At 42.3% G+C, this 15,915-nt stretch overlaps 1 protein-coding gene across 1 annotated transcript; it reads right to left on the bottom strand.

Annotated features, from left to right (window-relative positions):
- Nucleotides 1–4,056: 4,056 nt before the first annotated feature.
- STAMBP (STAM binding protein) lies at nt 4,057–15,763 on the bottom strand. The gene is made up of 10 exons (XM_053462831.1): nt 15,742–15,763; nt 13,205–13,440; nt 10,513–10,588; nt 10,337–10,432; nt 9,918–10,254; nt 9,374–9,498; nt 8,448–8,585; nt 8,200–8,312; nt 5,267–5,366; nt 4,057–4,753 (listed from the first exon to the last, which is right to left on the bottom strand). The coding sequence occupies exons 2-10, from the start codon at nt 13,405–13,407 to the stop codon at nt 4,697–4,699; spliced, it is 1,245 nt and encodes a 414-aa protein (XP_053318806.1). The 5' UTR covers nt 13,408–13,440; nt 15,742–15,763; the 3' UTR covers nt 4,057–4,696.
- Nucleotides 15,764–15,915: the final 152 nt, after the last annotated feature.

Below are 15,915 nucleotides of genomic sequence, written 5' to 3'. Positions count from 1 at the left end.
GTGCAGAAAGCTGTGCTAAAGAATGAATAAGTAAAAAATGATCCAAAAAGGACACTAGATTAGCTATCTATGTGCTTAGAACAAATATATCAGGAGTACAAAGAAAGGTTTGACTAACACGGGGCTGTAAAAGGATTTCATGATCGAAGTAATCATTTTGAGTATGTTCAATTTCTCGGGTATCTTTTAAACTGATTTGGGTTATGAGGGTTTTGGCTGGCAGATATCTGCCAGAAACCTGATAGCTGCCAAGGCTATTTTCACAACTTTAATGGCGTCGCTAAAATGCCTCGAGATAACACCCACCTCCCAGGCGCATCCTTTAAAAAAGAACAAAGAAGTTTCACAAAAGGGTCTCTCCAGACCCTCCTGAGAACTCTGGCTCCCCTTGCAGGTTGAATACAGGTACTGCATCCAACCATGCAAGAGAATGGTTTGACAATGCGATAAGTAAAATAAATGTGTAAAAAGTTAAACAAATAAATAAAAAATAAAATGGTAGGATATAAAAATAATTTCCCACTGATGTCACCATCAGGGGAACCTTCCAGTTCCAAAAAATGTTTAAAAAAAAAGCCAAAAAAAGAAAATTTATATATAAAGATATTTTTATGGGCAAGTCTTAAAATTAGCACTTTGTCTTCAAACAATTCTGGCATGGAAAGAGTTAAAATACTAGCATTTGAAATACCCCAAAGAAAGCCCATTTGTCCTAAAAAAACAATATATAACTTGTGTGGGTTCAGTAAACGGGAAAAAAAGAAAATTACAGCTAAACACGAACACCGCAGAAATGTTAAAACGGCCATTGTCACAAAGGGTGCAGAAAATAAAATCAGTCATTGCCACGAAGGGGTTAATATACCCAAAAACATCAGGACTAGACGACATCTCCCAGAACCTAGTGCTGTAATATCACACACAGCCATTACATCTGGCGCACCAGGTAAACACCTGGTGGCCCAGTGGCCGATGGAGCCAAACACTTACAGATACTGCCGGTCGGTTCCTGTGTTCTAGGTGCCCCATCATCAGGGCATGGAGGTGGAGAACTGCAAGACTTGATAGAGGTCTGTGCGGCCGACCACCACAAACCTCTCCACCAGTACAGGTAGGTGGAATCAACCATGTGAAGGTCTGTGCCGGCGGCTGCACCAACCTCAATATCCATTACACAGAACCACCAGAGATAAAGGGGCTTTGGAGCAGGGATTACGGGGGAGTCTGTCGGAGGAGGCTTGCCCTGGTGATTGGGGACAATTCTACTGACCACGAGTAGCTACGTAGGATCTTTTTTGATGGGGACATCACTACATTGATAATTAAAAGTTCTCAGAACCCTATTTATACATTTCTCAGCTATGTGACTGAACAACCCTACAAGGTCATTGTGACCAGGAAAGAACTCATGGAATTCTCTACATTCCAGGAAATTTAAGTTGTAGCTGTTGGGCTAGGTTTAATAAGAGAGGGAATTTTTATTACTGAATCCACTTAATCTTTGTTTCAAATACCACACACGATGACTAAGCAAGGTTACTTTCAGAGAAAACCGCGGCGAGGACTTTGGACAAGAGGCCCGGTGTGATGAGGCAACGCTTATGTTTGTATGAGATTGCTAGGTAAACCGTCCCTGTCTGCGTTGGATTAAGTATGCCTCCTAAATGACCCAAGAGAGACACTTTTATTTCCTAGAGGCAGCTACAGGAACGGAAGAGAAATATTACCATAACCTTGTGAATTATTGACAGCTATTTATCCAACGGTTCCATTTATTCACAAAAAGGTCAATGTCCATTTTAATGGAGGGGTGAAAAAGTATATAGAAAAAGGAAAGTACGGATATAGCAAAGCCTATACGGATATAGTATATTCCATTATATTAACGCAGTTTAGCTACAGAGGGCTAGGAGATGGTGAAGGTTAAGAAGTTGACTCTTTTGAGTGAGTGCAGGAAGCCCAGTGGTCCTCAAGCTGCCAGACTTTGACCACCTGAACATTTTACAAAAAGTAGTTTCAGAGTATTATAAATTAAAAGTGATTTTAGTGCAAAGTACAAAGTCAACAGAGAGAATCCCTTGGTCTTGTCTTAGAGTTATAGGAGGAGTTTAGAGGATAGCTTTATCCCTATTTTATGGATTTCCCTCACGGTGTTAACCTGCAGCAGGAAGACCGATCAGCAGCCTCAGTAAATAAATAAATGTTAAAATGCAAAAAAAACTTTCTGATCCCTGCTGTCATGCAAGGGAACACACATTATGGCAAAAGAAAACCTGCAAATAAAATCTATACAATGTACACACACCAAAATACACAAAATAATAAAAAATAAAAAAATAAAAAAATACCCTACACCTAGATAATTTTGGTTAGAAATGGCTGATGCCAGCCTGGTTTTAATGGTCGTGAGCCAAGAATCCCATACATGGTTGGTTGCTCCAAAGAAGTGTGTAATCTCACCTCCTTCCACTGCAAAACAACACTAAACTGTGTTTGTATAGTGTCTTATTAATTAACCCTTTATCTTGTGTGTGCCTACCCGGCCCTATTCCGTGTACGATTGCGCAATGAAGTCAGCGTGTTGTGTAGTGCGCCCTGTAGATGTAAAAAACTATATAACAAAAACCTAGACATTCAAGGTATTTCTGTCATCTTGAGATGCAGCTGAATACCTTTTGATGACTTTATCTGCAGTTGCATGTAATCTGTACAAACAAGCCAAAAAAAAAAAAAAACATGGAAGTTTGGTGGGAAAAATAAAAAAAAAATGACATGCTTCTAGTGAAATACCCTGGGTTGTCTTCTTTCCATAAGCACGTACTTTTGGGGAGGTATTTCGAGGTGGTCGGCTGCTAAACAATCCCAAAAGAGACATTTTAGTTATAATGTATTATTCAAACTAAATCCAAACATTTCATATCTTCCTTTCCAACCCTCCCTCTAAATAGTATCTAAAAAAGTAAAGATTTGTTGAAACGGAGAAGAGCAACAAGTTTGGGGAAATTTACTTAAAACTGATAAATAAACTGTTTTGCAATATTTATTCCCCCAGAAAGTAAGATGAAAAGGCACACAAAGCGAGCCATACAAAGTTGCACATGTCACACACACGTATGTACACACAATTAGACACTACATCATTCCGTCTCATCTCTCACACTCACGCATTGTTACATTACAACACAACTAACGCAAAGGCAAAGTAGCGTTCAGTAACGATTTAAAACGTTTAATGTTACTTTACAGAATTCGTATTATCAAACCATGAGATTTATACCGTATCTGGATTTTTTAATTAGTAAAGGATCAAATAAATTAACTTATGAACAAATTTGTCTACCAAATTATTTTACACTTACAGAAAAAATACATCGGAAGTTTAGTATAACTTTTGGTTACAAATTACAATATAATTTACAGGTACGTTAAATAAGGGAAGAGAAACGATCTTGTTTAAATTTCAGTTAACGTTCTAAATTAACAAAATGGAACTGAAAATAAAGTTGAAACAAAACGCTTTAAGGAAGAGAGGTGGTGGGGTGCTAAATCAGACTAAGGAATACTTTACGTTAGTCAATATAATATATATATCCTTTACAAAATGATGACTCGTAAAGGAAGGCTTCCCTTCACCCGCATATTAGCCTGTTTAGTGTCCCTACGGCACAGAAGGGGACCCCGCTGGGATCATTCTTTGACTCAGATGGCAGTTGTCTTAGGAACCCTATAAATGTCCTCCGTTAGCCTGTAAGCTCATATAGAGAGTTTGATTATATGTTCCCGAGAGGTCTTTTGGTGGGGCAGGACCCCATATCTGTATTATTGCTTGCAATTGTTTTATAGGGATAAACGTTTCTTAAAGATATCGCCAACACTACTGCTTGCCTGATACAGGAGGCAGCCGCTTGGGTAAGCAACCAAGCAATGTGTCTTAGGAAAACACTAGTTGGGTTATAGGGAGAGAGGGATTAGTAAAGCAAACTTTGGACATGGCTGCCCCTTAAACACACTTTAAATGTGTCAGCAGCTCTTTTTTCTTCATCTTAACTGGGACAATTTCTTCTGCTTTACCGACTAATGTAAAGAATTAGGTGGCACAGCCCACATTGTTTAATCTGTGAATGCTGGCAAAGGGTAGATACAGTAATACTATAAACCCGTGTTTTCAATAATATGGTACACATAACACAGAAGGTTACATTATCCAGGTAGTAAATATTTATAAATCTCCCTCTGAGATTGAAAAAAATAAATCAATTCTTTATCTTTTATCTGTACTTTAAGGTCTATGGCTGTTTTACAGCGAGTAGTGTGTGGAATTAACATTGCTTTATTTTATAAAGCACACGGAGAAAAGAATGTTATCATGCAGCGGTCAGATCTCCTGGCGCCGACCACAACCGGAGAGGTAATCTTACGCTATGGGTTGCCAACAGTGCTGTGCTTCGGATTTAATGGCCATGAGCCAAGAATCCCGTGCACCCTGATGTTTGCTCCAGAGGAGTGTGCAATCTCACCTCCTTCCACCATAAAACAACACTATTTATCTACACTGTTCGATGAACAAATCGTTGAGATCCTGCAAAGTCACTACCTATTTACAGTTCTTTGCAGTGATATTAATGGCAATCTGGAGAGTCACAGGGTCAGGAGAGGGGTCGACGGGTGCTGTCGGTGTAGCCGTGGGGGGGGTGAATTATCGCAGGTCCATTACTGCGACGTCAAGCTCACAAACGGAAATGTGGCTGCTGGCCTGCATGGAGAAAAGGGAAAAATGAAAGTTAAAACAGAGAAGAAAACTATGTATAATGTATAATAATTTCTGTATTATTTATATACCCATTGTACAGCGCTACGGAATTTGATGGCACTATATAAAACAATAAATAATAATAAGTTATGATAACGCAATACAGCCTGTGTCTATGTGCATGTTAACATTATTGTCTAAACTTGCAGTACTTGGGCCGGTAATATTTCCTCTTCCGAATGGTGGATGTAAAATCCTTCAGCCCAAGGAATGAAAACAGGTGTTTTCTATCTTCACCTGTACTTACGCCTGTTATTGGACACATGTAGATTAGAGGTGTCCAACAGCAGCTCTCAATGGCCACAGATACAATGTGTGCTAAGGCCAATAGAACATTGAATTTACAATACGGTCTTGTGTTGATCGCAGAAGATTTGTAAATCATGCAGGGTTACACGCCTGCTGGTACACATGTAGAGCATTCTCTATGTTCAGTGGCATGCTTCAGACACTTACACAAAATAGAGGTGGGTCCTTGCAATGGGGGTGAAACCCGTTCTGTCGACATTCTCCAATATCTACCATGCCATGCTCTGTCAGTTGGAAGAATCCCGTTCTGCAAGAGTATCAAAATATGTGTTAATTACACTAAAAACAGAGGTTCGGGCATTGTTGTTGGTTCTGTACAAATCAATAGGATTCAAGCAGGGTTGGTATGTCTGTTCTTGTTACAAGCCTTTTGGATCTCAGTATAATCGCATGGAGACGTCAGATCAGTCCATATTATAACATGGACATAAGCAGGCCCGGACTGGCCATCGGGCACACCGGGCATTTGCCCGGTGGGCCGGGCCATGGCAGGGCCGCATTGACTTAGGGGCTGATGGAGCTGCAGCTCCAGGCCCCTACCCTACCAACTGCGACCGGGTCCGCAACTCTAAGGGGCCGGGAAGTTCCCACCAAGGTCGGCCTTACGGGTCTGCGGCCGCACAGGGCTTAAATTAAAACATCGGGTTTTTTTTTTACTTTATTTAACATGGAGGATGTTAAATAAAGTGGAAAAAAAAAACCCGATGTTTTAATTTAAACCCTGTGCGGCCGCAGACCCCTAAGGACGGCCCTGGTGGGGGCTTCCCGGCCCCTTAGGGCAGGGCCGACCTTTGGGGTGTGCGACCGCACAGGGCGCCACACTCCAGGGGGCGGCGGCGGGGGGCGGTCCGCACCGGGTGCCGCTCATCGGGGCTGCCAACTTGCGGCACCCGGCACCCCTCCAGAGACGGACAGTAATGTCCGCCGCTGGAGGAGCAGGCTCGCAAGGGAGCGGTATCGGAGGTCTTTAACAGACCTCCGGTTCCCTTCAGTGATTTTAAGCCGGGTTCAACCCGGCTTAAAATCACTGAAGGGAGCCGGAGGTCTGTTAAAGACCTCCGATACCGCTCCCTTGTGATCCGCGCGGCAACAGCTGCTGTGCGCCGGGGTTTGTTTTCAGATCCCGGCGCACAACACTGAAGCCGCGCCCACCGCTGTCCGTGCCCTCTGACCCGGAAGAAGACAGAGAAGACAGAAGAACTGAAGAAGAGGAAAAGAAGCTGAAAGAAGAAAGGAAAGGTAGGAAAGCATTAAGTGAGTGTGGATTGGTATGTGTGTGGATTGGTATATGTGTGGATTAGTATATATGTGTGGATTGGTATATGTGTGTGGATTGGTATATATGTGTGGATTGGTATATGTGTGTGGATTGGTGTATGTGTGTGGATTGGTATATGTGTGTGTGGATTGGTATATGTGTGTGTGGATTGGTATATGTGTGTGTGGATTGGTATATGTGTGTGTGGATTGGTATACGTGTGGATTGGTATACGTGTGGATTGGTATATGTGTGTGTGGATTGGTATACGTGTGGATTGGTATACGTGTGGATTGGTATATGTGTGTGGATTGGTATACGTGTGGATTGGTATACGTGTGGATTGGTGTATGTGTGTGGATCGGTGTATGTGTGTGGATTGGTATATATGTGTGGATTGGTGTATGTGTGTGGATTGGTATATATGTGTGGATTGGTGTATGTGTGTGGATTGGTGTATGTGTGTGGATTGGTGTGTGTGTGTGGATTGGTGTATGTGTGTGGATTGGTATATGTGTGTGGATTGGTATACGTGTGGATTGGTAAGTGTGTGAGAGTGATGGGTGTTATGCTGTACCATTTCCAATGTCTTTTTCATGATCTAATTATGCTCTAAAAGTACATCATAACTCCCATCACTCTATACTGTTCCATACAGTGGCAGAGCTGGGAGGCAGAGGCCTTGCACCCCCACCACAGGACTCCTGAAAGGTAAGTGAACTTCAAAGAGGGAGAGGGTAGATAGTTAGGAGGGGGTAGTTGCGGCGGGCTTAAGGGGCTCTGCGTTAATGCGGCCATATAGGACCAGTCAGTCCAGTCCTGACTGGGCCTATTTTAAGGTGGGGGCCTGGAGCTGCAGCTCCAAGTCAATCCTGCCCTGCCGCGGGCCCGGTCGCAGTTGCTGCTTGCTCCGGCAACAAGGTAAGTAGGGTGAGGGAGGGGGGTGCAGTGAAAAGGGGCAGAGGAGGGTTAGATAGTGAGAAAGGGGGAGAGGGGATAGATAGAGGCGGTACATATTGAGAAGTGGGTAAGGGGGTTACATAGTGAGAAGGGGCAGATAAGATGAAGAGAGGGGTAGTGTGAATGCGTATGACAATTAATGAATTCATGTGAGGATGAATTGCTTGATTTGTGAGACTGCATTAATGAATGTGTTAATGATTTGTCTGAATGATTAAATGCAAAGATGGTACGGGTGGGCTTTAACAATAAATAAATAAATATGGGCTGCTCAGGCTTAAATGCCCGGGCCTATTTTTTGTCCCAGTCCGGGCCTGGACATAAGTCATGTAAATCTGCCCGACACAGGCATTCCCACCTAAAGGCAGTCAAGGTTTTTAGTCTATAAAGGTTATCTTATAATGTGCACAAAAGCCGTCAATGAAAATCAAAACAACAGCAGATTTAAATATCGCTACCAGGAATATATGCACTAGCAGAACTCAAATACCAAGGGGTCAGTTCACTAAAGGAAGGATAGGCAGGAGAGATGTGATTTCATCTCCATGGCTTCCCTATACATTGTGAAGAGACCACCCCAGAGAGCTTCTGCTGCAGAAGGTGCTGAGTTTAATACACTGGTAAATAAGGGAGTTTTCTTCAGTCTTTGTATATGTAATTATGCATTACAGCGGGCCAACTTAGTCATTCTTGTTGGAGAAACCGATCAGTGCTGACCCTTCATAATGAATAGCGAGGCAAGAGATTTAAAACCAGAACTCTCGCCAACTCTCCCTTTAGTAAATAAACCAATAATCCGTGGCCCAAAATAAGAGTAAATCAGGTGGCAAAAATGCTAAAGAGAGAAACTCGCTGTACGCACTCGTTGAATTTGGGAGAACAGACAATAGCAATGGACTCCGGGAGCATCATTTGGTAGGAGCAGTGGGTATGCAGGTCCACGCTGGACAGAAAGGCAGTCTGAGTGGGATGAGTCTGCAGAGAGGAGAGAGATGTTACAGTGACTGTCATATAAAACCTCACCTTATGTGTCTGGCTGAGAGTAATCAGTCAATACACAATACGTTAAACATAAATTCAGAAAACATTGAGTAATTACATATTACATACGTGTATCCAGCCTAGCGTGATCAACCCATGCTGGTCCTGTATCAGGAAGAGCTCCTCCTCGTTCTCTGTGTTGCAGTAATCAGGCCCTCCGGACTGTTTTGGCACAATGACGTGTGTGATAGTGAACTGATTTTGCATCTGCAAGGCAAGGGTTAAATTGACAGGTCTGTACAGCAAAGTGTGCAAAGATTAAATATAACGAATCTGCCTTCTTTAAAGAAACAGTATAAGGGTCGCTGTGAAGTATATATATATATATATAGTAGGAGTATAGTATAGTAGTAGTAGTAGTATAGTATAGTATAGTATAGTATATAGGCAAAAGAGGTTCGCGCAGATGGACGGGCACTCTCTGATCTAATGCAAAAATAAAGCTTTAATGTATTTAATTCATTGCAGCCCTTCTAAATGTATGTATGCATACACACACACACTCACGTATGTGGACATCTGACAATCACACCAGTATAAGCTTGTTGGACACCCTATTCCGAAACCATTGGCATAATTATAGAGTTGGCTGCTATAACAGCTTCCACTCTTCTGGGAAGGTTTTCCACATGATTTTTGGGGTGTTTCTGTGGGAAATTCTGCCAATTCATCTAGTAGAGCAGTTAAGGGGTCCGGTACTGATTTTGGATGAGATGGCCTGGCTCACAATCTGCGTTCAAAAACATCCTAAAAGGCGTTCGGTGGGGTTAACGAATTTCATAAAGAAAAAAAAGCAGTTTCCAGGCATACATATACATTATATACGCAATGCTGCAAAACATGCATATGCACACCTGTGGATATGTACGGACAGACACCATTGCTAACCGAGGTCAGTGATTGCAGAAAGAATGCTTTCAAGTACCCGGGAGACAATCTATATGTTCCACTGGAGCAGATCACACAGAACTCAGGCGGATCGGCTCTATTCCTACCAGTTTCCCGCACAGGATCCCGCAGGTCTCCACTCCTCGCTGCGTGTTACTTTCTGCCAGATGCAAGAACTTCCAGCACACATCCCGAGGAATCCTCACGTGGCGCAGCCCCCTAGTGGGCACATCTGGTAACACACAGTACAGCACATATCGTAAAATCTCGCACTTTAAGTTAACATAAATCAGACGACGTGCTCTCAAACTCTGACATTTTTTTTTAAAGTAAAAAGCAAACATAGAATTTAACGGCGGATAGAACCCATTTGGTCCATCTAGTCTGCCCATTGTTCATGAGGAGCCAAGCCTTGGTCTTGCCTTAGATTCAGTATAGCTTTATACCCGCATGATTATATTCCCTTACGATCTCACCCTATACCACTTCTGATGGCAGGCTGTTACATTTATCCACCACTCATCCTCATTAGTAGCGCGGGGCCTATTAATTTTTCCCCCCAGAGTGATGCCCAAATCACATGACTTTCTGCTTTAATCTGTATCATTAATTCCCGTAACCAAACTCTTGTTATTGACCCAATTCACTTACATCCCTCATTCTGGTCTATGGAAGTTGGCTTCAGCGTTCTGTCTACAGCAGGTGGTTTGGGCAAGACAGCGTCAGTGGCGGGCAGAGGTGTAGGGATTGGGGGCTCGTTCACCCCGGCAATAAGAGGCCCTTCTGGATTGTTGGAGTTGTCCTGTGCAAACTGGTGCAGGACTCGTAGTCGCTCTGCTTCCAGTTCCTTCCTACGGATCATTTCCTCGAAGGCGTTGAGCTGTTCTTGCTCCTCTTGCTGCTTTTTCATGCGAGCCACCCGCTGTTTCTCAGTTTCCAGCTGTTGTTGTAAAGCCAAGCGGCGGGAATACTCCTCCTCCTCTATCCTCTATATACAAAAAAAAAAAATGATGAGATGGTCACTAACCTGTCCAATGCCAATAACGTGAACCCCTCACACCGCAGCACACCTTTTTCTCTGTGTACTCGGCATACTCTTTGCTGTATTTCTTATGAAGTTCCGCCTTGAGCTGTTCTGCTTTGGGGAAGGCCACCTCCTTGAGTTTCTGCATAAAGAATATAGATATCAGCAAGGTCCACTCTCACCATGACCAACCTTTGCCACCACCCAGTCAAGCCTTCTCACCTTAAGCGTATCCTTTTTCTCTGGGACGATTGTGGTTTTGTATTCCCGATGTTTTGGAAGCTGTTCTAGAAATAGTCTGCGGAGAAACACAACGAGCTTAACGGTCTTGTAATGCGTATCGGTTATATATAAAGGGAAGGCAGAGTTTGGTATCTGCATGGTAATGGTCTCCATATGAGCACCCAGTGCAAACTACCGGATAAAAAGTAGTATCTGGCAAACACCTAAACCCATAGAATCTGCTACTCATGCCATATGATCAGTACATATAAATATACCTATACACATATACAGTCACTGAGGTTTAAAGCTAGGGCATATAGGGTTATAGCTATATCACACTGTAAGCAGTGTGGAGCATAACAAAAGTTATGCGTAGAAAAGGATTCCCCGTGATTTTATTAGCACTGTCACATAGGCCATTAGCCCCCCATAGACCTAATTAAATTGTAAATAAATAAATAAAAATTTTTAAAAAAGATACGGTTTTAAAATAATGCAGGAATTGCCGTTTTGGCATATGGTATGGTTATGGTATACATTGTGCTGCAAGCCACTACAAGGTAGCTTAAAGTGCAGTTTAAACAACATCACACATAGTTACATAGGCTGAAAAAAGACATGCGTCCATCAAGTTCAGCCTTTCCTATATCTGTTAATTTGTTGCTGTTTGATCCAAAAGAAGGCAAAAAACCCCGGCTTCAATTAAAGCTAAAAAGTGAACAATAACTATAAAAATGGGAGCGACAGCTGTTTTAAGAGTCAAACCATGACAGCCAACGGAAGTTTAGCATATGCTCGGCTTCATGATTCACTCACCAGTCCCATTGACTAACTATTTATTATACTATTTTATTATTATATTAATTTATTGCAAGAAGCAAACTACATGATCAGCAGTGAGCCACATGCCACTCACGTGTTGTGTGGCATGCGTCCCACTTGGTAACGGGTTAATTAGAGTGAATCAGACTCTTTACCAGCACTAAAAATGCTATGGGGCATTCTGAGATCAAGCTTAATGGTTTCACAACAAAACACATTTTTTTTAAAAAAAAAATTATATATATATTTCTTTTTTTTAAATGACGTTGAGCACCACTAAGGAACAGTAAATGAAAAATGCAAATGTGTTAGGGGAATGGAGCACCCTGTAATGTGGATGGTATAATAGAACAGGCGTATAGCTCGGTCTGCTACCCCATATCAGACCTGATAACTACCGAGCGAAGAACATTTGTTGTATATCTAGTAGGTGGAGCACTGTGTTGGCAGAGCTGATCTTACAGTTTAGATAGAATTGTCTTAATGGCTACATTTACCGGTATTGCCCTAAACAAACGACCCTGTTATTTAATTGTGATTACAGCCCTTCCACAGCGTAACAGATAACTCCTCTCTGTTCCTCTGTCCTGCCCTGTGGAGAGGTCTGACTGATATGGTTCCAATACATCTTATTGTGACAGACAGTCAAACTCTATGGTTTTGTGGTTAGCAAGACCTCCAGTTCTCTATGATACGGGGGGGGGGGGAAGCAGCATAGATTTTGACCAAAAAGCACATAAAGCTTGCCAACAAATATTCAATAATCACTTGTTGTTGGTACATGTAGGGCTTGCAACAGGAATTGTCAGGTGTTGGTATAAATAAAGTTTTACAAAAATAACAGGAAGTATAGAGCTCCAATTTGGTCCTATAGATAGCCTGCCCTGCATTTATAGTAAAATGTAAAGTAAAAACTAGGTAGATACGGAAATTTACAAAAACAGCAAAGATGTCCCATTGTACAGCGCTACGGAATCTGATGGCGCTATATAAAACAATAATAATAATAATAATGTATCGATGTGCAGGTCATCAAGGTTTTCATAGGGCAGAACATGGGATTGTGTGTATGCATTGTGCTAGTCATTTTGTTAATAAATATACGGATGAGACCAAGTGGCTGTCTCTCTTTTGGAGAACGTTCAGAGGATGGCTACTAAAATAGTAAAAACTAAGGGATCTCGATATGTATAGCTTGGGGGAAAGACGCTTAGATGTAATGTAAGGAACTGTCTCCCATCAGAAGCGGTAGAGGTTATTACAGAGGGGAATTTAAACATGCATGGGACGGGCGCATGGCTCCTGAATCTAAGACAAGACCAAGGACTGGTTAAGTTCTGAGTCTTTACGTCAGGAAAAATGGGCAGAAAAGTCGGGGGAATGGTCCTATCTGCTGTTAAATTCTATGTTTCGGTGCGAGCGCACAACGTTCTACACAACGTGATCGGAGCTCCGTGCTGGCCACACCAGAAAACTTCCAGCAAGTCTATCAGTTTACCTACACATTTACTGTGTCTATACCACGATGTTTAGATGAAATACAAATAATCAGTCATTTATAAAGCCCTTACAGACCGGGGGCAAAAATTGCAACTTGAAGACACGTTCCACTGATGGCTAAGGCTATTGCTTCAAAAATGGCACTTGGCCTAAAACGATGCGGCTTCTCCTTCATCTATAAATACGGTCGCCATTGTCTGAAGGGATTTCCCAGGATCTAACAAATACAGCTCCCAAATATCAACAATGTTAACCCTATAATTCCCCAATCAGTGTGTTAGAGAGGTGACATTTACAAATACGAACAGACTTATACGCAGCAGTACACAAATAAACCGGTTAGTTAGTTGTTAAGAGAAATGCTTACGTTATATACTTGTTGTATAAAATAAACGCGTGTTCTGCATTCCCCTCGCTCGCGTAGACATTGGCCATCCGGATTATCTCCACGCCAGATCTGTAATAGCGCTTCAGGGGGATGTCGTCTTTAACCTCCACAGTCGTTCCCAATGCAACAAGAGCCCGGATCCTGTTCTCGGGGGGCAGGCTGGAATCATGGTGTTCCGGCATGGCGACAGCTGGAGGGGACAAAAACGGGGAAATCTACAGAATATAAACAGAGGGGAGAAATGTAAGACATGTCTTATTGCAAAAGATAACCCTTTATAGTCATTTTTACCAAAAGATAAAGTGCACTTAAGTGTGTGTGTGTGTTAGTAGTTCATATAACAAAGCAAGGAATCAGCAAACATCCATCAAATACTAAAGTATAAATATTGTGGTTCTGTCACAACATACGGCCATATATTGCTTAGCACAGCACTACCTCAAAGTACCCCAAATTTGGCGAGTCCTATGGCTATATTGCTTACCAAGGAGCTGTATAAGTGGGACTGCCCCGCATTGCATTTAACACACTGAGACTCTCCTGCAATTTAAAGCCCTCTCTGGGCAGCATTAATGAGGCTTCTGTGGGGCAGGTGGGGGTGCTCAACCCTACATGCTGACTATTTCAGCAGCACCCTGGAACATGAATGTACATGCTTTCCATTAGCATCACTTTCTTCTAGAAAATCAGCACAGAGACTAACTTCTGCACGACGGTCATCTTCCACTTGATTAATGACTTACTGGCAACGACATGGATCTGTCACACAGCCAAGCCCATCGCCGACCATTCCTGTTTCTTACAGGGATCAGTAAGCAGCTTAGGTATATGGGGCTCTACAGCGGGTTACCTAAAAGTCCAATTACGGCACGTGATGTACAGATGCTAAGAGCCAACATACAAGCTCTGCAACCACCTCTTGTGGACAAGCGTGGTGGGTGTCTTGTTGTGAACATAAACCTGCTCAACAGGCTAGGGTGCGATGAGCTGCTCTGAGATAGGGAACGATAGGGAGGATTTCAGTCTTAGTGTGACGGGCTGGGAGATTGGATAATAATCAGCGAGTATTAATATTCTGAGAACAATGGCCAGACAGACCAACAAGAAGCACAGAGCTAAGATCAACTGAATGAACTGATATGGATGAACTTAATTATTATTTAAGATTTTTTGGCATCCGTAATTTGTCCTCTTGCCGTAATACTTTAAGGACATTTCTGGGAACTCTTCGGGTCATGCTCTGGGATTTCTAGGTTTCTACTCCTGGTAGCCATATGTGGCTTCCTGCGGTTTGTGAATGAAGTCGCACCATGCCGACTGTGTGTTCTCTGTAATATGCCATGAATTGCCCCAGATCTCAGGGTATAAACATGCAGAACCCAAAGCTCTGGAAGGTGACGGTTATAAATAATTACAACTGATTATTACTATTTTAAAGAGTGGTAACAAATTTGAATGCTACATATTGTTAGAAGTATGAATCAGTTGACATTTGTGAAAGCCCTGATCACAAGCATGAGGTTTATAGGTAAGACTTTCTACAAACAGACAGAATTTGGACGGCAAAAGTATAATTAATTCTGTGGTTGAATCCCAATAGATGTAACACTTAACAGGAGTACCCCCAGCAGTATACACAATAATATCCATTAGGGAAGCCAACGCACCATTTTATTGATTACGCTTAAACAGACCGTACAAACACAGATCAAATAAAGTACATATTTAGCGGGTCAGAGGCTTAGATGTAACATAAGGAAGTGAGGGTGGTGGATAAGTGGAACGGCCTCCCAACAGAAGTGGTAGAGGTTAACACAGTAAGGGAATTTAAATATACACTGGATAGGCATAGGGCATTAAAGCAGGAAACCATGCGCAGACCAGACGGGCTGATCTACTGTCATATTCTGTTTCTAGAATATGAAAGGACCTTCTTGCTTAACTATATCCCTACATTTATTCTCACTGTAGCTTTTCTATACTTAATATATATTAAAAATGTGCACTTGGGTACATTTATATTAAAAAGTGCAAATCTGTCACAAAGTGCTGTAAATGGGGGAAATAAGCAGTATCTTTTTTTGGCTCCCATAGTTCTACGTTTAGCATTTTATCCTAAAGATGATCTTGAAAAAACACAGTCCACTTCCTCCTCTTTTTCCTTCTTTAACAACTTTGTCTACTTATGTTGTGCAATGTAGCCTCTCCTTCATCCATAGAATCACCGATCCTACCGATCATTTATAATCGCCGTATTCTCTACGGTTTTATCCCCTGCGTTCTGGGCGACCAAACTCGTTTTTATGACCCTCGTCTGGCCGTGAGCTCACCGGTGCCTCTTTAACCCCCTATTTTACCTGTTAATTCCTGGCACACGCATTACTCTCACTACAGTCTATACTTTGAACGGCCCATCAGCTATCCAAGCCAATTAATTACATTTTAATAAAAATACGTGACCCTTCACGCCCTCCCTTCCCCATCTCCCACCCAACCCTCATCGTTCTGTCACTTACATTCAGTCTTCTGCTTTGCCTCGCATTTCTTCCGGGTCATGTGATCATGACATCACCGTTCAGGTCACGCGGTTTGAGTAACGCTTATAGTGAGTCGATACTTCGGCAACCATCTTTGATTCTGGCAAGAGGAACCGTGGTTTCTATGGTTGAGAGGAACGCCATCTCTTGAGT

The sequence above is a fragment of the Spea bombifrons genome, chromosome 4, assembly GCF_027358695.1.
Source record: "Spea bombifrons isolate aSpeBom1 chromosome 4, aSpeBom1.2.pri, whole genome shotgun sequence".
NCBI classification, from domain to species: domain Eukaryota; kingdom Metazoa; phylum Chordata; class Amphibia; order Anura; family Pelobatidae; genus Spea; species Spea bombifrons.
This window is presented reverse-complemented; position numbering and strand designations above follow the sequence as displayed.